The sequence below is a fragment of the Salmo salar genome, chromosome 20 (genome assembly GCF_965601325.2).
Source record: "Salmo salar chromosome 20, fSalSal1, whole genome shotgun sequence".
Classification (NCBI taxonomy): domain Eukaryota; kingdom Metazoa; phylum Chordata; class Actinopteri; order Salmoniformes; family Salmonidae; genus Salmo; species Salmo salar.
In genome coordinates this window covers 40,583,107-40,608,020 of record NC_138310.1, presented here as the reverse complement: position 1 = coordinate 40,608,020, position 24,914 = coordinate 40,583,107, and the positions used below count along the sequence as shown (strand labels likewise).

Genomic DNA, 24,914 nt, shown 5'->3' with positions numbered 1-24,914 from the left:
TGGATCATGATCATTGATGGTGTTTATTGAAGACCAGCAAGTACCAACAGTGTGGACAGCCTACAAAGAGAAACTGTTTTATACATCAACAATGTCGCCTCTACAAAGCAAGTCAGAACATTTCATATCAAGGCCTAAAACGCACAATGCTATGGTCTGTTAACATGGTGGGAGGGAGAATGAATTTCAGAATCATTTAAACATCAACTTCAAAGCTCTTGTACTGTAGATTGTGTGCAGGATATTTGTTTTCTCTTTTTCAAACAAACAAGTTTTGGAATATATTAACTGCCACAACTAAAAATGTTTACCAAATAATCAACAAAGTGTTCAAAATGCATCAAGATATATACAGTACACTTGGGTTGTTTTGAATATTAACTAAGTTCCAGTTTAACCTGTGCTCTATCAAAAAAAGGTATTGGACATGTCATCCCACAGGACAGACGTCAATTCTACATCTAAACTCAGCAAAAAAAGAAACGTCTCCTTTTCAGGACCCTGTCTTTCAAAGATAGGTTATAAAAATCCAAATAACTTCACAGATCTTCATTGTAAAAGGTTTAAACACTGTTTCCCATGCTTGTTCAATGAACCATAAACAATTAATGAACATGCACCTGTGGAACGGTCGTTAAGACACTAGCAGCTTACAGACGATAGGCAATTAAGGTCACAGTTATGAAAACTTAGGACACCAAAGAGGCCTTCCTACTGACTGAAAAACACCAAAAGAAAGATGCCCTGGGTCCCTGCTCATCTGCCTGAACGTGCCTTAGGCATGCTGAGAGAGGCTGGACTGAGGGCTTGTAGGCCTGTTGTAAGGTAGGTCCTCACCAGACATCACCGGAAACAACGTCGCCCATGGGCACAAACCCACCGTCGCTGGACCAGACAGGACTGTCAAAAAGTGCTCTTCACTGACGAGTCGCGGTTTTGTCTCACCTGGGGTGATGGTCGGATTCACGTTTATCGTCGAAGGAATGAGCGTTACACCGAGGCCTGCACTCTGGAGCGGGATCGATTTGGAGGTGGAGGGTCTGTCATGGTCTGGGGCGGTGTGTCACAGCATCATTGGACTGAGCTTGCTGTCATTGCAGGCAATCTCAACGCTATGCGTTACAGGGAAGACATTCTCCTCCCTCATGTGGTACCCTTCCTGCAGGCTCATTCTGACATGACCCTCCAGCATGACAATGCCGCCAGCCATACTGCTCGTTCTGTGCGGGATTTCCTGCAAGACAGGAATGTCAGTGTTCTGCCATGGCCAGCGAAAAGCCCGGATCTCAATCCCATTGAGCACATCTGGGACCTGTTGGATCGGAGGGTGAAGGCTCGGGCCATTACCCCCAGAAATGTCCGGGAACTTGCAGGTGCCTTGGTGGAAGAGTGGGGTAACATCTCACAGAAAGAACTGGCAAATCTGGTGCAGTCCATGAAGAGAAGACGCACTGCAGTGCTTAATGCATCTGGTGGCCACACCAGATACTGACTGTTACTTTTGATTTTGACCCCCTTTGTGCAGGGACACATTATTCCATTTCTGTTAGTCACATGTCTGTGAAACTTGTTCAGTTTATGTCTCAGTTGTTGAATCTTGTTATGTTCATAGAAAAATTTGCACATGTTAAGTTTGCTGAAAATAAACGCAGTTGACAGTGAGAGGACGTTTCTTTTTTTGCTGAGTTTAGTTTTGATTTACATTTGATTGAGTTGTCAACAAATGTAATATCAACAAACATTTGAACCATGTCATTTAGGTTCAAAGTTGGGTGAAAAAGTCAAACATTCCCTAAAGTCCTTTACATGAATGACTTTTTCCAAATCCAATCAGTTTTCCACATTGATTCAACGTCATTAGATCGTTTTTTTTTTTATGCCTTGGAAACAACGTTGATTCAACCAGTATGTGCCCAGTGGGATACAACACTTAATCACATATGGCCAACAAAGGATCTGGGTGTTGCGGGAAGCACAAACCTAATGAAAACAACAAAAACATATATTTAAAAACAATTGGCAATTTACACAATGTTAAGAGATTTAGTGTTGCTAACAAATAATAAAACATTGCCAACGCCAAGCATTCATTACACCCTCCTTTATGTAGAAACATGTCCCATTTCTCTAGATTGGTCTAATAGGTGGAAACATGTTACATTGCAAGCTTAATCCATAAATGCAAAACTTAGTAGCAGATACTGTAGATCCACGTGCTGCTGCAAAGGGCAGTACAATTCTAACGGCTATAAGTTGACGTCGATAGATACTAAATCATTTTAGGGAGGCGATGATCAATATATTCTTCAATGGAACTATATGTCAGTACTCGGAGACAGCTTGTGATAGCAAATCGTTAACAAAAAGGACAAAAAAACATGATGAAATAAATACCTATGAAATGTTGATTATAGAGAAGACTTGTACGTACACCACCAATGGGGCTACAAGTCCGTATCTCCAATCAGCCAGCATCTTTTAATATAAAAGATGGCGACACTAATGACTTTACATACTCCTCTTCCGTATGTCTGGCCATGTAATTTGGTTAGAGTAGAGAAGGCCAACACCAGGCCTGCACAGCCATAGCATGGGCAGGCTTTTGTTCCAGCCCAGCTCTAACACACCTGACTCAACTAATTGTGGTCTAAATCCCCATGATAAGATGATCATCTGGATCAGGTTTGTTAAGAGCTGATATGGATCTGCGTCTGCTCACTCTGCGGCTCTCCAGGACCAGTTGTCCCTCCCGTGTTATAGCTACAGTTCTGGGTGTGATACGTTTAATAGGTGAAGGGGTTGGAGCTTGAATTTTTGTGAAAGCTTGTGGCTAGCCACCACTGTAGATTAGGCTTGCAATGGGTTGCATCTCAATAGTCTCTACAGTGACTTCCTCCCCTCATCTACTCTCCTTCACCTGCACTGATCTGAAAGAACTAGACAGGTGGAAGCGAAATCCCCTGATAGGCTTCCACCACATTGCTTTTTCACCTATCGTGTCACAGTCCAGATCAGAGAATCAAGAGAGGAATCCACTTTCCAGTATTTAGATACACCTAAACTGTCCTATGACTGACCACACCCTGTATCACTCCATCCATCTGAGCTAAATCTACATAGACTTCCATTATATAAACATACTCACACAATATACTTTATCTTCAAATGTAAAAGACAAAACAAATAACTCGTTACCACCAAAGTGCAAACAAAACAAACTAAACATTAAAAGGTAATCTCCTCCAGTCTTTAGAAGGCAGAGGAAAGTGAAACGTTCTTCATATATTGACATCTACAACACAGGAGGCTGGTGAGGGGAGGCTCATAATAATGGCTGGAATGTAGAGAATGGAATGGTATCAAGCACATGTGAACAACGTGGCTGATACTGTTCCATTTATTGCATTCCAGGCATTATTATGAGCCCGTCCTCCCCAATTAAGGTGCCACCAGCCACCTGTAATCTACAATCTTAGCAGCCTAATAAGGATACAATTGGAAGCTGGATAAGGTGCTTTTAGCTTGTGCCTGCCCCACACTGCACATGGAGAAGAAGAACCCCAGATACTGATCTAAGTTCCGCTTAGAATTTCCCCCCATTAATGGTTAAGTATTTGGGGAGGGTAAGCTTATCCTAGATGTTTCCCTACAGACAACTTCTACCCAGAACACATTGTGCAGGGAGGCAGAATGGGGTTGACTGGGGAGGGTTTCAACACTGGGATATGGGTAGGGTTTCAGGCAGACAGGTTATTAGCCAGCTCAATGAGCGCCAGGGCACCATGGAGACGCTCCCGTTGCTCTTGGAGACTCCGTTTGGCAGCCCCACCCCCGTTGCACTTCTCTTCCTCCATTGGCTCCTCCTCTTCCTCCTCATCTGATTGGAGAAACTCCCGGGGGTCCTGCTGCTCCTGGTCCTCCACCCCGCCCTTGCCCTGGGGTTTCCCCTTGGTGGGCACAGGGGCACGCTGCTCACGGGTCTGCCAGTACCTGCCACAACACAGAGTCAAAGGGGGATATGGTGAGAATTGGGGTGTGCAGAATAAGGTGAGATCCCTCAATTGCTTCACTATCCATCTGATCTGCCTCTACACCTCCCTCCAGAGCCACTCACTTTGCCAGCCACTCTGCCACAGCCTTGTTGTCCACAGACTGGGCCTTGTCTGGTCCCTCCTTGGGGTCTTCTCTCTTCAAACGAGCATATGGGTGCTTTGGGCAGTGCCGGTTAGCATGGGTAAAGCGACTCCCACAGGCTTGGGAGAGAACAATGATATCAGAGTTCGTGTCAATGCTTTTCTATATGGTGGATTCTGCACCCCTCCTATGAGAAAGGTACCACCTATATTTGGTAGGCCGTCATTGTAAAGTAGGCCATTATTGTAAATAACAGTTTGTTCTTAACTGACTTGCCTAGTTAAATAAAGGTTCAATAAATAAATAAAGGGCCTTAAAGTATAATCTCAATAGTGAAGCTCTAGCTGTGTGCTCACCTTTCCCAGAGCAGACAAAGGGCTTCTCTCCGGTGTGAAGGCGCTGGTGGGTCTTTAGCTGGCCACTCTGGACAAAAGCCTTGCCACAGTCAGGGTAGTCACACGGGTAAGGCCTCTCCCCTGGGAGAGAACACAGAGAGAGCTATTAGTTTGTAATTGTTCTATTTTTTTCTAGCAGATGCCTATAAAAGTGAGCAGTGTGTTGGTGTTGTAACACAGGGAACCGCATAGTGTCCTGGTAGTTTGGGTGTCAGTGTGTCAGGGCCATCTGTGCTCTGCTTTCACCTGTGTGTTCTCTTGTGGGCCCGTAGAGACTTTTCTCACCTGTGTGTGTTCTCTTGTGGGCCTGTAGGGATTTCTCTCTAGGAAACACACGGTTGCAGATGTTGCAGCGGATGCGGCTGGAAGAACTCTCCCCCTCGTTGATCAACTCACGGACAGTGTCAGCACGCGGGCGGCCACGCCGAATAGCGTCCTCTTTACTGTCCTGAAAACCAAGTGGAAACAAAGTTACCTACAGTTATATTAATAAATGCAGCTTTATTTACTTTCTGAATAGTTAATGTAGGCTTACAACTACTTAAAATGCAGCATTATTCCATATCAACCTTTAAACAAATTGTATGGCCTATCATTATGCAAAACTAAAGTTAATGTGGTCATTGGTTACCAAAAACTTACTAATGCATGGTGATATGTGACTGTTCAATTCTTGTCCAGTCCAATGTCAAATAATTGCTACATTATATTTTGTTCAATTAATGGTGCCGCAGGTGCATGTATTAATTTATTCCAAGCACATCCGGAAACATTTTTGGCGGGCGACGCTACGTCACGTATGACAGCTGCCTGGGGTTTAAAATCCATCATGTCACACCGTGAGCGCGGGCGTTTTTTTAAATACACTTTTCCGAGTTTCCGTTTCACTCAAAATACGTTATTTAAAAAAAAAACTAAAAAAAACTTGGACAGCTATTCAGATTGCGACTAGATTGCATCATTCAATGATGCAGTGTAAAGTTAACTTTTAGCTGGCCAGTGACCTAGCCATCCTCTGAATGTAACATGATCACTAAGATTCTAAAGTTGAAGCAATGTAACCGATAACCACATTATTCATTGCAAGACTATTTAACACAACAAATAATTGAAAGTTACATGCAAATAAATGCTAATGTTTCAGTTATTACGACGTCATACCAGACACATAATTCATGCAAGATCTAAAGTAGCCTACCGGATAAGATTTCAACTACAACACAACACAATACTATTAGGCTAAACAACATGAAAAACAACCTCAAACGTATCCTACCTTCATCTGGTCAGGGGAGGCACCCATGTCCGCCTCGCTGGCGGTGTTGGTCCCGGTAGGGGAGGCAGCCCCGTTTACGGAGCCCGGGCTCAGGCTCACATTATGGGCGTTCTCCCCCCACGTCCACGGGTACACCATGCAGTCGCTGAATCCAGGGCTGGTCGGTATCAAAGATTCGTTCTTCCTGGGCTTGATCGGGGTGGTTTTGATCACAGACACCAGGACCCTCTTTTGAGAGTCGTTACAAAAAATAACTTGAGGATGCTTGTTCTCCGCCATCGTTGAGATGAAAGACGAATGTGTCAAAAGCTGATCAAATCTCAAATGGTATCACAATGCTCAGGAATCACTTGTCATCTAAAGAAAAAGCTATTTACCCAGCTTTGCTATCAAGTAACCTAACTTTAGCAAAAAGTTGGGTTAGGCAGCTATAAGACTGAAAGTGTTCCACAAAATTCAGCTATTCAATCAGGAGTGAAAATAGGATTCATTTCCAAAGACGTAGAAAACCGTGCCACAATTCCTTATAAAAAATAGTACAAAAATTCATGAATATACAAAAATTGTGTTCACACTGTCAATGTGGATACAATGTGTGGTCCTATTTCTGCAAGTATTTCCCGCGTTGCAAATCGCGCCTGGGCGGTTCATAAATCCTTTTACCACATGTATGGGAAATAACCTATTATAAGAGCCAAAGCATGAGGTAAACCCGAACAAGCGCAACACAGTAACCAATGGTCATCATAGGAACATTCAAAGTACGCTGATTGGTTTGTACTTTTTATCCAATGAGTTTTAAACGTTCTTGAGCGCGCCTTTACGGACTGACAGCAGACTGAACCAATGTAGATAACGCAAATGAATCCGCTACGTATATTGGACGAATCAACCAATGGTACTAAAGGGCGGTTCATTTGACAGTAGACTGGGATTGGACCACTGTCGATCAAAAGCCTCTCCCGCGCATACAGCAGCCTACGTTAATATATTACGTTTTTGGGACGATTTAAAGGGAAAGGGTGAGTCAATGGCGCCAAAGTTACGTAATCAAACCGCCAGAGAGAGAAACGATACTGAAACAAAGGTTGCAGTCAGTCATTTAACCTATGCACTACAGTACAGTTGTTATTACTCTATTATTACACTGGGCCTATATAATTAAAGTAATATTTTGTTTATCAGAGGAGTATACAGTTTGTCCTATGTAAGAAGACTGGCATTGTAACATTTGAAAAAGATAAAGAAAACCACTGAATCCCTTTACCCTGGGTGCATATTGCTCATTACCCTTTCCTCATCTGTGGACATGTTTTGTGTAAGGGAGGAGTAAATAATTATAGTTCAATAGGTAATGTACTCGTGTGTGTGTGTGTGTGTGTGTGTGTGTGTGTGGGTGGGTTGGTGGCTGGGTGTGTGTGTGTTTGTGGCCTCATTTTCCCTCTTCTGGTTGTGCCTCCTCAGGCCGGCTCCCAATGCATATCATGTTTTTTGTGATAGAATAGGAGCATCAATTGTGAATGGATGTTGTATGACAAATATTTTTTATAGCAACTTCGTCTGGAATAAGTGAGATGGTGTCAGGGCTTTCAACTTTTAGTTTTGTATTTTTTTTTGTGGGGGGGGGGGGGGGGTGTAAGCATACTATGGCCTCCTCCAAAAGGTTGTGACCTTTATGGGACAGGCACTGACTGTGCTCTCCTATCCAGTATCTGATTCTGATACATGAAATGAGGGTCTGAGAGAAGAACAGAGAGGGAAATGTATAAGAGCGACTGCCCCTGAAATCCAGCAAATCTCTTTGAAAACGGCCTATGTGGTATCAAAATGAGAAAATTGATTACTTTAAAAGGACAACTGCACTTCCTGATTTGGCCTCATTTTTAATCAACGCTCATTAAAAAAATACCATGACAAAAAAAATACCATACTCATTAAAAAAATGCCATGACAGAATGCAAACGAGAGTTGTCTTAATAAGGGTGTGGTTTGATGTGGGTGTTTCTTGGGTGTGTCCTTTTCATTCAATCACAACAAATATGTGCAGTAGTGAGTATAGCAAGGTAAGCTAAGCTAGCTTTGCTATGGAGAGAACAACATTTTTAAGTTGAGGACTTCTCCCCTCCTGACTGACTCGTCATCTCAATATGGTCAGCTAATTCAGTTCTATGTGTAGACCAAAGCCTGCGCTGACCTTGTGTTTAGCTAAGCTGACAGCAGCTTGCTAACCTAGCTTGGTGATAGTTGAAGCTGTCAATCAATTTAACTGATATTTCTGTCAAATCAGTTATGGCATGACAGCAAGAGCCAGTGTCTGGAATGTTTTTCATAAGACACTCGTTCTACAACTTAGTTTCAATGGTCATCACCTGAACGCCCATCTGCTAACTGCGGCCTGCTAATCGTTAGCTGTTTTGAGCATATCGGCTGCTATCTGAATAGGTCTATCGGACAATTTTCTTGGGCCACTATAACTATAACTATTTTGCCAATTGGATTGGTCCCCTCTACCACACGGAACCCCACTAATCTACCGACGGAAACGCATGAGGTGGCTAAAAACAGACCTCCATCTTCTGCCAGCTGGCTACCCATGGCCGGGCTAGCTGTCTGAATCGCCGTGACCCCAACCAACCTCACTACTCACTGGACCCTTATGATCACTTGGCTAAGCATGCCTCTCCTTAATGTCAATATGCCTTGTCCATTGCTGTTCTGGTTAGTGTTTATTGGCTTATTTCATTGTAGAGCCTCTAGCCCTAATCATTATACCTTATCCAACCTTTCAGTTCCACCACCCACACATGCGATGACATCACCTGGTTTCAATGATGTTTCTAGAGACAATATCTCTCTCATCATCACTCAATGCCTAGGTTTACCTCTACTGTATTCACATCCTACCATACCTTTGTCTGTACATTATACCTTGAAGCTATTTTATCGGCCCCAGAAACCGGCTCCTTTAACTCTCTGTTCCGGACGTCCTAGACGACCAATTCTCATAGCTTTTAGCCGTACCCTTATCCTACTCCTCCTCTGTTCCTCTGGCGATGTAGAGGTGAATCCAGGCCCTGCAGTGCCTTGCTCCACTCCTATTACCCAGACGCTCTCTTTTGATGACTTCTGTAACCGCAATAGCCTTGGTTTCATGCATGTTAACATTAGCCTCCTCACTAAGTTTGTTTTATTCACAGCTTTAGCACATTCCGCCAACCCGGATGTCCAAGCCGTGTCTGAATCCTGGCTTAGGAAGACCACCAAAAACTCTGAAATCTCCATCCCTAACTATAACATTTTCAGACAAGATAGAACGGCCAAAGGGGGCGGTGTTGCAATCTACTGCAGAGATAGCCTGCAGAGTAATGTCCTACTATCCAGCTCTGTACCCAAACAATTTGAACTTCTACTTTTAAAAAATCCACCTCTCTAAAAACAAGTCTCTCACCGTTGCCGCTTGCTATAGACCACCCTCTGCCCCCAGCTGTGCTCTGGACACCATATGTGAACTGATTGCCCCCATCTATCTTCAGAGCTCGTGCTGCTATGTGACCTAAACTAGGACATGCTTAACACCCCAGCCATCCTACAATCTAAGCTTGATGCCCTCAATCTCACACAAATGATCAATGAACCTACCAGGTACAACCCCAAAGCCGTAAACACGGGCACCCTCATAGATATCATCCTAACCAACTTGCCCTCTAAATACACCTCTGCTGTTTTCAACCAAGATCTCAGCGATCACTGCCTCATTGCCTGCATCCGTAATGGGTCAGCGGTCAAACCTCCACTCATCCACTCATCACTGTCAAACGCTCCCTGAAACACTTCAGCGAGCAGGCCTTTCTATCGACCTGGCCCGGGTATCCTGGAAGGATACTGACCTCATCCCGTCAGTAGAGGATGCCTGGTTATTTTTTTTAAATGCCTTCCTCACCATCTTAAATAGGCTTGCCCCATTCAAGAAATGTAGAACCAGGAACAGATATAGCCCTTGGTTCTCTCCAGACCTGACTGCCCTTAACCAACACAACAACATCCAGTGGCGTTCTGCATTAGCATCGAACAGCCCCCGTGATATGCAACTTTTCAGGGAAGTTAGAAACCAATATACACAGGCAGTTAGAAAAGCCAAGGCTAGCTTTTTCAAGCAGAAATTTGCTTCCTGCAACACAAATTCAAAAAAGTTCTGGGACACTGTAAAGTCCATGGAGAATAAGAGCACCTCTTCCCAACTGCCCACTGCACTGAGGATAGGAAACTCTTATCACCACCGATAAATCCACTATAATTGAGAATTTCAATAAGCATTTTTCTACGACTGGCCATTCTTTCCACCTGGCTACCCCTACCCCGGTCAACAGCACTGCACTCCCTACAGCAACTCGCCCAAGCCTTCCCCATTTCTCCTTCTCCCAAATCCAGTCAGATGATGTTCTGAAAGAGCTGCAAAATCTGGACCCCTACAAATCAGCCGGGCTAGACAATCTGGACCCTTTCTTTCTAAAATGATCTGCCGAAATTGTTGCAACCCCTATTACTAGCCTGTTCAACCTCTCTTTCGTGTCGTCTGAGATTCCCAGAGATTGGAAAGCAGCTGCGGTCATCCCCCTCTTTAAAGGGGGGGACACTCTTTACCTAAACTGCTACAGACCTATATCTATCCTACCCTGCCTTTCTAAGGTCTTCGAAAGCCAAGTTAACAAACAGATTACCGACCATTTCGAATCCCACCGTACCTTCTCCGCTATGCAATCTGGTTTCAGAGCTGGTCATGGGTGCACTTCAGCCACGCTCAAGGTCCTAAACGATATCTTAACCGCCATCGATAAGAAACAATACTGTGCAGCCGTATTCATTGACCTGGCCAAGGCTTTCGACTCCGTCAATCACCACATCCTCATCGGCAGACTCAACTGCCTTGGTTTCTCAAATGATTGCCTCGCCTGGTTCACCAACTACTTCTCTGATAGAGTTCAGTGTGTCAAATCGGAGGGCCTGTTGTCCAGGCCTCTGGCAGTCTCTATGGGGGTTCCACAGGGTTCAATTCTTGGGCCGACTCTCTTCTCTGTATACATCAATGATGTCGCTCTTGCTGCTGCTGATTCTCTGATCCACCTCTACGCAGACGACACCATTCTGTATACTTCTGGCCCTTCTTTGGACACTGTGTTAACAACCCTCCAGACGAGTTTCAATGCCATACAACTCTCCTTCAGTGGCCTCCAACTGCTCTTAAATACAAGTAAAACTAAATGCATGCTCTTCAACCGATCGCTGCCTGCACCTGCCCGCCCGTCCAGTATCACTACTCTGGACGGTTCTGACTTAGAATATGTGGACAACTACAAATACCTAGGTGTCTGGCTAGACTGTAAACTCTCCTTCCAGACTCACATCAAACATCTCCAATCCAAAATTAAATCTAGAATTGGCTTCCTATTTCGCAACAAAGCATCCTTCACTCATGCTGCCAAACATACCCTTGTAAAACTGACCATCCTACCGATCCTCGACTTCGGCGATGTCATTTACAAAATAGCCTTCAATACCCTACTCAATAAATTGGATGCAGTCTATCACAGTGCCATCCGTTTTGGCACCAAAGCCCCATATACTACCCACCACTGCGACCTGTACGCTCTTGTTGGCTGGCGCTCGCTTCATACTCGTCGCCAAACCCACTGGCTCCAGGTCATCTACAAGACCCTGCTAGGTAAAGTCCCCCCTTATATCAGCTCGCTGGTCACCATAGCAGCACCCACCCGTAGCACGCGCTCCAGCACGTATATCTCACTGGTCACCCCCAAAGCCAATTCCTCCTTTGGCCGCCTCTCCTTCCAGTTCTCTGCTGCCAATGACTGGAACGAACTACAAAAATCTCTGAAACTGGAAACACTTATCTCCCTCTTTAGCTTTAAGCACCATCTGTCAGAGCAGCTCACAGATTACTGCACCTGTACATAGCCCATCTATGTATTTATTTATTTTGCTCCTTTGCACCCCAGTATTTCTTCTTTGCACATTCATCCATTGCAAATCTACCATTCCAGTGTTTTACTTGCAATATTGTATTTACTTCGCCACCATATTTATTTAGCTCCTTTGCACCCCAGTATTTCTACTTTGCACATTCATCCACTTCAAATCTACCATTCCAGGTGTTTTACTGGCTATTTTGTATTTACTTCGCCACCATGGTCTATTTATTGCCTTTACCTCCCTTATCTCACCTCATTTGCTCACATTGTATATAGACGTATTTTTCTACTGTATTATTGACTATGTTTGTTTTACTCCATGTGTAACTCTGTGTTGTTGTATGTGTCGAACTGCTTTGCTTTGTCTTGGCCAGGTCGCAGTTGTAAATGAGAACTTGTTCTCAACTTGCCTACCTGGTTAAATAAAGGTGAAATAAATAAAACAATATTAATTACTGTGAGTTGAATGCCCGTGCACGGTCTTCAGTCAGCTCAGCTTTCTAACAACACAATATTCTATAACTGGCTAGTTTTGTCCCTTCTCGTCTCTCCTTATGTCCACTGTTAGATCTTTCCTGGGAGACAAATCCCAGAACTAATATCCCTGTACAGACATCACCCAGCTTGAGTGTAGATACATCAACAAAAAGAACGATGGATTTGTTTGTCTTACAAAGACAAAACATTTTCTGCTGTAAATATAATATTGATCTGCATATAACAACTGTATGCCTACACTTCACCTAACAAATCAAAATCAGTTGTGTGTAGAGTACAACTTCAGCAGTTTAATCAGAACTAGAATGGCATTTCTATTTATATCTTCTATTTGCCCAAATCTAAGGATTTGGCTGTCTAACACACTGACATGCACAGCTCTCTTGGGTAAGGTTCTGTCTTCAAGTCTCCAGTGGGTGATGAAGTCCCTTCCATCTATATAATATATTACAGGTTATAGTCAGGTGGCAGGAGGTCTGGAGTGTATGACATCCTGGATATGACAGAGTTTGCCTCATGGGTAAATAATTACAGGCAGATGTGCGATGCAGAAGGATGGCACTCTTCTTGCACAGAGTAGCCTACAGAGTAATATTAAAATAATTCAATTGCTGAACTTACTTTTTCCACATTTTGTTACGTTAAAGCCGTATTCTAAAATGGATTAATTCGTCCGCCCCCCCCCCCCCCCCCCCCCTCATCAATCTACACACAATACCCCATAATGACAAAGTAAAAATCAGATTTTGATATTTTATTCCATTCAAAAGCCGTTTCCAGCTACAATAGTCATTTACAACATTATTAACAATGTATTTCTGATCAATTTGATGTTATTTTAATGGACCAAAAAAATTTGCTTTTCTTTCAAAAACACAGTTTCTAAGTGACCCCAAAGTTTTGAACAGTAGTGTAGGTTACAGTCCACTTGTCATTTCAGCCACAAATGGTGGGGAAATGTTATGAAAATCTAGACATGGTGTAACAGGTGCAGTTCGTTATTCCTCAGTTTGCCATTGTTTACCCTTTTATTGCTGGAGCTTTGATAAGAAGGCCCAGGCCTTTAAGCACATGACTACTTACATCGTAAACTCAGCAAAAAAGGAAACGTCCTCTCACTGTCAAATGCGTTTATTTTTCAGCAAACTTAACATGTGTAAATATTTGTATGAACATAACAAGATTCAACAACTGAGACATAAACTGAACAAGTTCCACAGACGTGACAAACAGAAATTGAATAATGTGTCCCTGAACAAAGGGGGGTCAAATGTAACAGTGTGGTCACCAGCTGCATTAAGTACTGCAGTGTATCTCCTCCTCATGGACTGCACCAGATTTGCCAGTTCTTGTTGTGAGATGTTACCCCACTCTTCCACCAAGGCACCTGGGGGGGGGGCAAAATCAAAAGTAACAGTCAGTAGCTGGTGTGGCCACAGGCTGCATTAAGTACTGCAGTGCATCTCCTCCTCATGGACTGCACCAGATTTGCCAGTTCTTGTTGTGAGATGTTACCCCACTCTTCCACCAAGGCACCTGCAATATCCCGGACATTTCTGGGGGGGAATGGCCCTAGCCCTCACCCTCCGATCCAACAGGTCCCAGACGTGTTCAATGGGATTGAGATCCGGGCTCTTCGCGGGCCATGGCAGAACACTGACATTCCGGTCTTGCAGGAAATTGAGCACAGAACGAGCAGTATGGCTGGTGGCATTGTCATGCTGGAGGGTCATGTCAGGATGAGCCTGCAGGAAGGGTACCACATGAGGGAGGAAGATGTCTTTCCTGTAACGCACAGCGTTGAGATTGCCTGCAATGACAACAAGCTCAGGCCGATGATGCTGTGACACACCACCCCAGACCATGACGGACCCTCCACCTCCAAATTGATCCTGCTCCACATTACAGGCCTCGGTGTTCCTCTGTGATAAATGCGAATCCGACCATCACCCTTGGTGAGACAAAACCGCGACTCGTCAGTGAAGAGCACCTTTTGCCAGTCCTGTCTGGTTCAGCGACAGTGGGTTTGTGCCCATGGGCGACGTTGTTGCCGGTGATGTCTGGTAAGGACCTACCTTACAATAGGCCTACAAGCCCTCAGTCCAGCCTCTCTCAGCCTATTGCGGACAGTCTGAGCACTGATGGAGGGATTGTGCGTTCCTGGTGTAACTCGGGCAGTTGTTGTTGCCATCCTGTACCTGTCCCGCAGGTGTGATGTTCGGATGTACCGATCCTGTACAGGTGTTGTTACACGTGGTCTGCCACTGCGAGGATGATTAGCTATCCGTCCTGTCTCCCTGTAGTGCGGTCTTAGGCGTCTCACAGTATGATCATTGCAATTTATTGCCCTGGCCACATCGGCAGCAATAATGCCTCCTTGCAGCATGCCTAAGGCACGTTCACACAGATGAGCAGGGACCCTGGGCATCTTTCTTTTGGTGTTTTTTCAGAGTCAGTTTAAAGGTCTCTTTATTGTCCTACGTTTTCATAACTGTGACCTTAATTGCCTACTGTCTGTTAGCTGTTAGTGTCTTAACAACCGTTACACAGGTGCATGTTCATTAATTGTTTATGGTTCATTAAACAAGCATGGGAAACAGTGTTTAAACCTTTTACAATGAAGATATGTGAAGTTATTTGGATTTTTACGAATTATCTTTGAAAGACAGGGTCCTGAAAAAGGGACGTTTCTTTTTTTGCTGAGTTTATGTGCTCTAATCCCGGGTTCCCCAAACTCTGTCCTGGGGCCTCCCTGGGTGCACATTTAGTTTTTTTGCCATAGCACTACACAGCTGATTCAAATAATCAAAGCTTGATGATGAGTTGGTTATTTTAATCAGCTGTGTAGTCCTTGGGTAAAAACCAAAATGTTGCATCTGGGGGCCCAGGACCGACTTTGGGCAACACAGTGACTATGACACTACTGTCATCAATATGTCCACTCCTATTTATAGTTTATCTCATGATCTTGATAAAACAACTTTTGTTGTGTTGTCATCATGAGATAAATAATTCGTAATCTCCACAAAATAATTATTTGATTCTTGTCCTCTCCGGACTTTCTTGATAAATAGAGATGGTTGTAAAAAATAAAACTTCTCCTTTAAGCGTCATGAATATTAAACAGACATGGGCGAGGTCTCTTGTAGTTCCCCACGTGAAACCATTTAAAACTCACGACCAAACTATATGCCTCTACTAGGTGTTTAGCAAGTTCATGTAAGATGCACGTTATACCTTAACAACGTGTGGGTTGACTTCAGCAGTTTAACTATATTCGCTACTTTGAGTACTGTGTGGTAGCCAAGTTAGCTTATGAGCAAGCTACATTTCCATGGCTTTGAAGTTGATTGGCGTTTCCGAAAATGCAGCAATGCTCCCCGACGACTACGGTTGTGTGGTGGCGAATCGTTTCTGTCAGCTTGTGGATGACGAGGCCGACCCGTTTGACTTTATAAAACAGGCCGAGGTACAGAAGGAGAAGAAAAAGAAAGCAAACCAAATGACAGTGAAGCCTAAAAAACCTGGACAGAAGGAGTCCCAGAGAGATAGGCGGGTCCCCGTTTTAGCCGACAGAGAAGACAACTTGCCAAGAAATGAAACAGGCAGGTGGCCAGTTTACTAGGCTAGCTAGCAAAGTTAGCTAATGGCTGGCACTGCCTAATTGGCTAGCTAATGAAAGCGCTTGCGTCTGTTCTGTCAAAGTGAAATTGTGTGTAGTGCGCATGGATTCATTTAATGAAATGGCTACTAGCTAGACACCAAAGAAAGTACTTGGTAAAGCCTGGTTCGGAATTCTTTCACGCCAATGAAGATGAGGGAAAGGATGTCGCTGCAGCAGACTAGAGATGCACCCTACTGCAAGTCTCTTCTGTCGTATGGTTGGGATGTGTATAATATGTAAGGTTCCAGCAGGAATCTGTTCCAAAAACTTCGTCAAGTACAAGGTTGCCAACAAGTAACGTACCAAAAAGTAGCACGATCAATTCACCTAGTTAACTAGCTGCAGAATAGGTATCAACTCACCACGTAGTTTATTCCTAATGTTTGTCCGTAGGCTACCAGAGTGAGGGCAGATATTTTTCAGAATAAACGTGGTGAGTGAAAATTATGAAATGGCACACTCCTTACCCGGTATCTTATTCGGCCGCTTTACAACTTTGTATGCGTTTGTCGGCAACCTGGTTATTTACGAAGTTTTTAAAAAAACAGATTCCTGTTGGACCGTTCCACTAGTTATACCCACTCGTATGGTTGCATTGACGAACATAGGGCGCTATGATTCAACCCTGAAAATAACTTAATGCCACTGCGTAATTCTGGCAGTCAGGCCAGCCTAGTCCTAGTTCTAAATTGTGTAAGTCCAGCTTTCATTTGATTTAGGTGCTTTCAGCACTGTGCCCTCCAATGTCATTTAGAATCAGTGGCAGAACAAATGGGTGTTTCAGTAGACTAGATATATTGGAATACTATGTCCACTCAGAAACGTGTCTACAGTAAATTTGCGTTCTCTAGATGATGCATGCATGACAATTTTGACTCCATCTCAATCTCTGTTTTCAGGTGGTAAGTGTTCTGCCCGAGGGGGCGTGGTCCAGAATGAGAGCAGAGGGGTGGTGGGGGCTGAGAGGGGCGCAAGGCGAGGTGTCCTTGGGGAACGCAGGACCAACCAAGAGGAACACCCACCGGAGTACTCCATCCAGAAGTAGGTCCCCTTTCTGTAGAGACGTGACAAATGGAACATTCTCTCGTTCCATCGCCTTCCTGGTGTGTGGCTATCCTATGAGCTTGGCCAAAGAAGCCTAAAATGTTTGACACTGCAAATGCCATGCTCAAATTAAACTTTATTTCATTACTTTGTAAGTTTAATTTTTTTTAAATGGTCTCATATGGCCATCATTAGGACTTTGAACTTTCTCCACTTATGTTCTCCCCAGGCCAGCTTATTATGCTTATGGCCAAGTTCAAGGTGGTGGCTACAGAAACATGGATACTACCGGTAGCTTCAACCTGAGGGGCAAGAGAGAATATGAACGCCACAGTGGAACGTGAGTGTTTATCAATGTTGCAAATGAGACTTGTGTGTGAAAGTAGTGTCATTGTTTACCACATGGTAAATGTGAAGTTCTTGTCTTTCAGAGGCATCTCCCTTGAGGAGAAGAGAGGAGGACGTGTGGCCTGGAACAGGGGCTGTGTTCAAGACCCTATTTCCATGGGGTGAGTTTCCTACCACATGGTCAAGTTACAATGATAAACCTGTTATTGATTATTTTACATTATAAATCCTAGCGATGGATGGTTTAGCCTGGTTATGATCTTTAGCCTGGTTACGATCTTATCTATAGTGATGTAGGGGTGAATGTGAAGCCTGATGCAGGAGGCATCCCACCTGAGGCCGGCCAACAGCCAGCAGAGATGGCGGGAGAGAATCAGTGAGTCACCGCACGTGGGGGGGGGAATACAACGCATGCCCTCCACCACATCTCAACTTTTGGGGGTGATAACAACATTAATAGGTACTGGGAAGATGCACAGTGCAACTAGTTTATTTTTTTTATCAGTTTCATTTATCCCTGCCATTCATCACAGCCTATCAGAGGTGGAGGGGGATGTGGTGGTCCAAGTTGACATGGAGATGTCTCTGGACGAGTGGAAGGCCCTGCAGGAGCGTAGTCGCCCCAAGGCGGAGTTTAACCTCCGTAAGCTGGACTGCAAGGTGCCCTCCAAGGCCAGAGTAATACACAAGTCCAAACGCATTGAGGTGAGTGACCCCTTCAGATTAGAGCTGTGGAGCTTGACCTTTGGCAGAACCCATACATTCATAAGCAATTTGGCACTTATTTGTATTAAAGTTGATGTGTTTCTGTTGTCTACATTTGGCATTTCCTCCCCTAGAACTTGAAGGCGGTGTCTGTGGAGGAACAGGAAGAGGACTGCCACTTCCCCAGTCTGCGCAGGTCTGCCAATGACATCACTTCCCACTTGGAGTTCAACTTTGGCAGCCTGCTGCGCCCCAGCCGAGGGGGGAGGGGGCAAGGCAGGGGGGGGAGAGGGGGGATGACTGAAAAGGTAGGTCTTCTCTCCTTTAGACAAGATGCTGGAAACCACTACATTAGGGCAGGGGGTTTTATACATTTTTTTACATTTTAGTCATTTAGCGGACGCTCTTATCCAGAGCGACTTACAGTAGTGAATGCATACATTTTTTTTCTCCGTACTGGTCCCCCGTGGGAATTGAACCCACAACCCTGGCGTTGCAAACACCATGCTCTACCAACTGAGCCACACGGGACTATACAGACCAGTTTAATTTTGACATGAATGCTGCCGGCAACTGTTTGACCATTTCCTGGTAGAAATGTTTTTTATTAAATACAATGACTGATTACGTAAAGAAATAATCTGACCATTTTGTTAGGTGAGAACTGTCGTGTCTTTGGGGGTACCATTAAACTGAAGACATGTTTATCAATTAGCTCCCTGTAATTATTATCATGCGATTAAACTGATTAATCGTTTAATTGTAATTAACTAGATCGGGGCACCAAGGAAAATATTCAGATTACAAAGCTATAATTTTCCTAATAACTTTCCTGTACTATAATATTATATTCTATTATAGTATAGGCCGATTATCTTCTGGTTTAAATGGTGTATTTTACCTCGAGTCCAGTCTCATTCCAAACATCGAAAATTGTTGGATCTGCACGAACCCAGTCTTTACTAAAATCATCCATACATCAATTGTCTTAATCATTTATTTACTACACTAAGTAATTAACAGAAAACATACAAACAGTAATTATCGTCACAAAGGATTGGTAGAGGAATGTGCCCTTGTGGGCTAAACAGGCAGGTCGGCCTGTTGAACAATGGATCATAAAAGTCAGCTGAGGATGCACACCTACAGAGTTCATTAATATTACAATTGAAGGCTCGCTCATTCGGGAACAATTGCACTCAATATATATTTACGCTCATGTGTCGTCGAGATCGTTGTTCGAGCGTCGTTCTGATGGAGAGTTTTGTCCGCGTTCTCTCTCTCTCTCGGTTAGAATGGATCTTTCAGAGCGACATCCATTAATGTCGTCATAGAATGGATGGTTCGTTGGTCTTCGCGGTCGATGATATAATTTACTGAGCTGCAGACTAATAATTAATATCGAAGACTTGTTCTTATTCTGTCGGTATCAATAGTCTAAAAGTTAACCACGTGGTGTAATTCACTTTCAGTAGAGGAATTGGATGGTAAAACCTATTGGCCATGGAGTGGAGGCCTGGTCTAAAGAAATGTAAATCAGGGTGGGTTTTATAGTGACCCTTGAACAGGCTTGTCAAATGACCCCTGGTCCTGTATGTGTCCCTGGGGGCGTGCCTATGACTAGTTAGACTTGCTTACAGGGATACAATTCTATCACATTACATCAGTACATAGCATCTCAATGTATTACAAAAGCTTTATCCTTATTAATACATTCTATACAACCATTATGATGCAAGTCTCAAGCTGAGGCTATTATATAAACAGTTTTATGGTAATATGGCTATATTGTCTCTTCTGAGTATCACAAAATGGTACCAAGCGGATCAGTTCGTAGCTGGATTCTTCACCAATCTTCCATACCTTCTCCAGAACACAAATGTCGCTTGGCTCCCCAATTCTGTGAGTTGGAAGAATTTCCTGTCTCTCTATGGGCCATGTGGCCAGAGATTCTCCTGGAATTTTAGAGTTTTTACAACCCTTTCACACAGGGCCTGGGTTGGGGGGAAGGTAGGTTGGGTGGTGGCGCAAAAGGGAGGGGGTCAACTGTCCTCCCTGTACCAAAGAGGCCAACGTCATGACAGAACTTATTTCAGAAGCATGAAAAATGTATCCTATCCCCACTTGTAGTAATGTCCTGTTGTGCTTCTTTCCAGGCTTATATCCTAGCCCCAAACCCAGAAGACCCTGATGACTTCCCTGCATTGGCTGTGGGGAGATAAATTATATGGTGATTAACCTAATACATTTTTGGGAACTTATACGTAGTGTGCCTTTTTTTTTTTTTTTTATAGCCTTGAGATTAATTATATTACAAAGGATTCCCTGTTTACATTTGCCTCTGGTGAAATGGGTTGCTCTCTAATCTAAGCACTGTTTGTTGCTATGCCAACACACTGGTCTTGTGTACATTTGTTATTTCTCCTGGCTTGTGTTCTGACTGAAGCAATGTTCAATAAGACCTGTGACAAATGCACTGATGGCTTGTGTCTTGTCTTACTCTGTTCCTCTTAAGGACACAACAGCCAAAAACAGTGAGGTTGGCTTGCACAGTGGGTGTCCTGCCCCAGACAGAATATTGGCAGTCCATTTTCTTATAATTTTCTAGTGATTCTACATTTTCAATAGCCACTTACGACACCCAGTTGGTGTGATCTACTGCGAATGGCTGACTCAAGTGTGTAAAGTACAAGACAGTCTTACCAGTTAGGGGTGTTCTGTGGTGACTGATGTACAGCTGCAGACTGAATGTTCAGAACCTTCACAGCACACACTACAAACATGAACAATTCTCTCCTGTGATCAGCAACTATCTACCTGTTTTCTGCTTTCATCTAGCACAATTAAGTGTATAAGACTCAAGTACAATGCTTGGAAAACCATGAATGGCACTAGTAAGGGGTGTCCAACAGAGCTCAGTTTGTCACATGTAATTTAGAGAATAATTAAGACAATGGTGAGATTTTTTTTTTTTTTTTTAAAGCTGCTATACTCCATGTGCATGATAGTCACGAATGAGGTGTCCCTTTAGGACTTTATTTTTTTTTAAATAATTATGTGATAGTATGGTTCATGAGTACAAAAATATTTACACTAGTACAAATCAAATGTTTTCAGTATATCAAATGTGACTTATTTACAGTTAAGTACAGCATCTCAACAAAAATACAGACGAGAAGCTTCACTGGGTAAAAGGGCATAGACATGCAGGCAAACTAGATTCAGGGTGGCATTGTAGTTACATTTCTATATGCAACATTCAGAAAGATGCCCTCTTGAACAAGAAATTGCTTAACGGTAGCTCTTCACAACTTCTCATCCACAAAACACTTCTAGGCAACTGGGCATGAAATTATCCTTATCAAAGGTTACATTTGAGTGGTGCTCTGAAGGACCTTTGTCAACAAACAAGACATGTTAGTCTGACAGTTCAGGATTGCTGTGGCAACTTTCAACGTAAACAAGCAGGCAACGTCCAAAATAAAGGAACCTCAAGTGTTTTATAGGTCCACCCAAATGCCGTCAATGTGCCTGGGCATAGATTCTACAACAGTGGACCTGGTGATAGACGCACACACCCGCTGAGACCCCTCTTTCAAAGTAATGAATCTAAGCATTATGGGATGTTAATTGCCTAATTAACTCAAACTTGAGGCGTGTACTACGTACCTGATTTGAGGAGTTAGCGAGGTAACTTTCAACTTGGGATACCCAGAAGTGGATCATCATTTAGCCAGGTACATTATGCTGCAATGAATGATTGAGCTAACTCCATTACTTAGTGTCTGGACCAATGAAATAGATTCCCTCCCTCTCGCAAACATCGCGTCATCACTTTTATATGAGGGATGACCGATTTTAAATGTTTAAAGACATTAAAATAATAACATTTAACGATAGGATGTATTTTAAAGTTCAAACAGTAACTTTTGTATGACGTTATACAATCATTTTATCCATAGGAGTGGGGAAAAGGTGTGCATTATAAGTAATACAAGACAGAGCACTTCTAATAGCCTATTTCACATTATAAACTGGGTTGTTAAAGCCCTGAACCCTGATTGGCTGAAAGCCAGGGTATATTTAAGCAATAAGGCCCGAGGTGTGGTATATGGCCAATATACCATGGCTAAGGGCTGTTCTTATGAGCAACGCGGAGTACCTGAACACGGCCCTTAGCCATGGTATATTGGCCATATATCACAAACCCCCGAGGTGACTTATTGCTATTATAAAACTGGTTACCAACATAATTACAGCAGTAAAAGTTGTGGGATACGGTCTGATATACCACGGCTGTCAGCCAATCAGCATTCAGGGCTCGAACCACCCAGTATATAATAGACCGTATACCATGGGAATGACAAAACATTCATTTTTATGTCTCTAATTACATTGGTAACCAGTTTATAATAGCAATAAGGCACCTCGGGTTTGTGGTATATACAGTGGCGTGTATTCATGAATGCCAGGCTTCCCCAAATATTTGACCTAAAAACAAAGGATATAAAATTATTTCTTTCATCTCTGTGTTTTCATAATTTCATGCCAGCAAGCATTTGGCCTCCCTTGATAAATGTTTGTTATAAAAGGATTAGCGCAACTGTGGGTTTTCCTGGTGCAGCAAAACAGGATGCACCTGAGCTCAATTTTGAGTCTCACAGCAAAGGGTCTGAATACTTATGTAATTAAGTATTTTTCATTTTATTTGCAAAAATGGTCTAAAAACCTGTTTTTGCTTTGTCATTATGGGATATTGTGTGTAGATTGAGAACAATAAATGATTTAATACATTTTTGAATAAGGCTGTAACAAAATGTGGATAAAGTCAAGGGGTCTTAATTCTTTCCGAATGCACTGTATCATGGTGGCGTATGAACGAATGGGTTTAAAGCAAACAACGCAATTATCACAACATAGGTTGTAATATGGCTTTTTTTTCCTGGCTTGGCTTCCTCAGTGAATTTACCCACACACGCTACTGCACGGCTAACACAGAACCCAAACCGGCTGTGCGCATGCGCCATCGTGCATACATGTATTTTGTCCCCCCACACCAAACGCAATCACGACACACAGGTTAAAATATCAAAACAAACTCTGAACCAATTACAGAAAATTTGGGGACAGGTCGAAAAGCATTAAACATTTATGGAAATTACGTAGCTAGCTTGCACTTGCTAGCTAATTTGTCCTATTTACCGAGCTTGCTGTTGCTAGCTAATTTGTCCTGGGATATAAACATTAAGTTGTTATTTTACCTGAAATGCACAAGGTCCTCTACTCCGACAATTAATCCACACATAAAATGGTCAACCGAATTGTTTCTAGTCATCTCTCCTCGTTCTAGGCTTTTTTTGACTTTATATTGTGATTGGCAACGTTCATAAATTAGGTGCATTACCGCCACTGACCATGTTCGTCTTTCAGTCACGCACGTGGGTATAACCAATGAAGAGATGGTACGTGGGTACCCACTTCTATAAACCAATGAGATGGGAGAGGCAGGACTTGCAGCGCAATCTGCGTCACAAATAGAACTGACTTCTATTTTAGCCCATGGCAACGCAGATGCTCGTTGGCGTGCGCGAGCAGTGTGGGTGCAATAATTGAATAATATAGATTTCTAAATTTATTTTGCAACACTCGCGCACTCGACGCGAGCATTGTAGTCAGCCTGTGACCTGGAATGTGAAGCAAACTGAAGCTAGCTGCCCCTCTGCTTTCAATATACTTTGAATCCCTCAGTTACTTAAGGTTTCCTTTATTTTGGCAGTTACATTTGAAATGGCACTATTCCCACTACTTATGGCCAGGACACACACTGTTTTGTTTCATGATATAAACAGTGAGATTATATATATATATATATATATATATATATATATATATATATATATATATATATAGAGTAATAAAAAGGGATGGCAAATAAATTCCAAACTAACTGAACATGGTTTACATCTTAACCATATCTGATAGTTTTTCTTCCCATTCAAAAACAGAGACATCACATTTCCTCATCAACATCCCTTAAAATCAGCAATTGACTGGACTGGTTCAAGTAAAATAAACCCAGTCCCTCTTAAGAAATGAAAACAAAAATCTCCATTTGCAGGAGCTGCAGGAAGACTGTACTCCCTTAGAATTCCAGAACCTCAGGCTCAGCGCAGTAGAGGAGCTCTAGCTTTGGGTATGGAGTGACTGAAGGGACAGAAAGCACACAATTACACCCAGGAAGAGAGAAATGGGACATACAGATCATACACCTCAAAATGCTCAATAACACTACATTGGCTTCTATTCATTAGACCCTAGGGGTAAAAAATGTGGCAGATTTTACTATGCATGCAGTCTGTCCATTATAATAGTAATAAAGGACTAAATGAAAAGGAGAAGAGGTTGACTGGAGACATTTTGCACACTAACAATAGCATAGAACAGAGCAGTGAGACGAGGATAGAAAAAGGAAATAGATACCATAGTCTCGTAAAGCGCACTGATTGTAAAGAACATCGAGTTTTCCGTCCTCTGGACACAGTGCGTCTGTTAAGAGGGAAATTACAAAGAAGAAAACAGGGGGAAGGAAAGGGACATGTGATTCCCCTTGTAGAACAATGATTCATGTCAGCAGAATCCCAAACAGCCAATGACAGGTTGCCGGAGTCTGAAAGCAAGGAGACCGTGTGAGCAGTAAAGTCCAGAGACGCTATAGCCAGTCATACTCTGGATCAGCCATTCTAATAGAACATGCAAGGAGCCATAGGGAGTGTGAGGCGCTGCAGAGAGTGTTCCAAGTGTTTGAGCTGGAGCGTTGAGAGCTTGAACGTTTTTGGAAGGTCATGTGAAATGCAAAGGCTCAGTTA

At 43.1% G+C, this 24,914-nt stretch overlaps 3 protein-coding genes across 8 annotated transcripts in view; 1 reads left to right on the top strand and 2 right to left on the bottom strand.

The window, feature by feature from the left end:
* Positions 1–4: 4 nt before the first annotated feature.
* On the bottom strand, positions 5–6,548 carry LOC106580614 (zinc finger protein 367). The gene is made up of 5 exons (XM_014161859.3): positions 5,806–6,548; positions 4,815–4,977; positions 4,491–4,610; positions 4,115–4,253; positions 5–3,990 (listed from the first exon to the last, which is right to left on the bottom strand). Exons 1-5 carry the CDS (start codon positions 6,082–6,084, stop codon positions 3,738–3,740), a joined length of 954 nt encoding a protein of 317 aa, XP_014017334.1. The 5' UTR covers positions 6,085–6,548; the 3' UTR covers positions 5–3,737.
* An 8,892-nt stretch (positions 6,549–15,440) lies between these two features.
* On the top strand, positions 15,441–20,524 carry LOC106580612 (intracellular hyaluronan-binding protein 4). Its single transcript, XM_014161856.3, has 8 exons — positions 15,441–15,892; positions 16,851–16,992; positions 17,225–17,335; positions 17,427–17,504; positions 17,633–17,719; positions 17,877–18,048; positions 18,183–18,356; positions 20,205–20,524. Exons 1-8 carry the CDS (start codon positions 15,622–15,624, stop codon positions 20,268–20,270), a joined length of 1,101 nt encoding a protein of 366 aa, XP_014017331.3. The 5' UTR covers positions 15,441–15,621; the 3' UTR covers positions 20,271–20,524.
* Positions 19,032–24,914, bottom strand: part of LOC106580610 (dual specificity protein phosphatase CDC14A) — a 29,132-nt gene continuing 23,249 nt past the window's right edge. For 5 of the 6 annotated variants that reach the window (XM_045703321.2, XM_014161853.3, XM_082966418.1 and 2 more), the window contains 2 exons: positions 24,529–24,594; positions 19,032–24,252 (listed from right to left, as the gene is read on the bottom strand). In XM_045703321.2, the coding sequence (XP_045559277.1) occupies positions 24,232–24,252; positions 24,529–24,594 (87 nt within the window). In that variant the 3' untranslated portion in view covers positions 19,032–24,231. The remainder of the gene's footprint in view (positions 24,253–24,528; positions 24,595–24,914) is intronic. The other variant, XM_014161852.3, reaches the window with a different exon arrangement.

Coding starts and splice junctions, on each gene's coding strand:
- LOC106580614 (XM_014161859.3), bottom strand. CDS start 6,084: ATGGCGGAGAACAAGCATCCTCAAGTTATTTTTTGTAACGACTCTCAA. Junction 4,611..4,814: donor CCACAAGAGAACACACACAG/GTGAGAAAAGTC, acceptor GTTCTCTCCCAG/GGGAGAGGCCTTACCCGTGT. Junction 4,254..4,490: donor CTTTGTCTGCTCTGGGAAAG/GTGAGCACACAG, acceptor TTCTCTCCCAAG/CCTGTGGGAGTCGCTTTACC.
- LOC106580612 (XM_014161856.3), top strand. CDS start 15,622: ATGGCTTTGAAGTTGATTGGCGTTTCCGAAAATGCAGCAATGCTCCCC. Junction 17,336..17,426: donor TATGAACGCCACAGTGGAAC/GTGAGTGTTTAT, acceptor CTTGTCTTTCAG/AGGCATCTCCCTTGAGGAGA. Junction 18,049..18,182: donor ACAAGTCCAAACGCATTGAG/GTGAGTGACCCC, acceptor TTCCTCCCCTAG/AACTTGAAGGCGGTGTCTGT.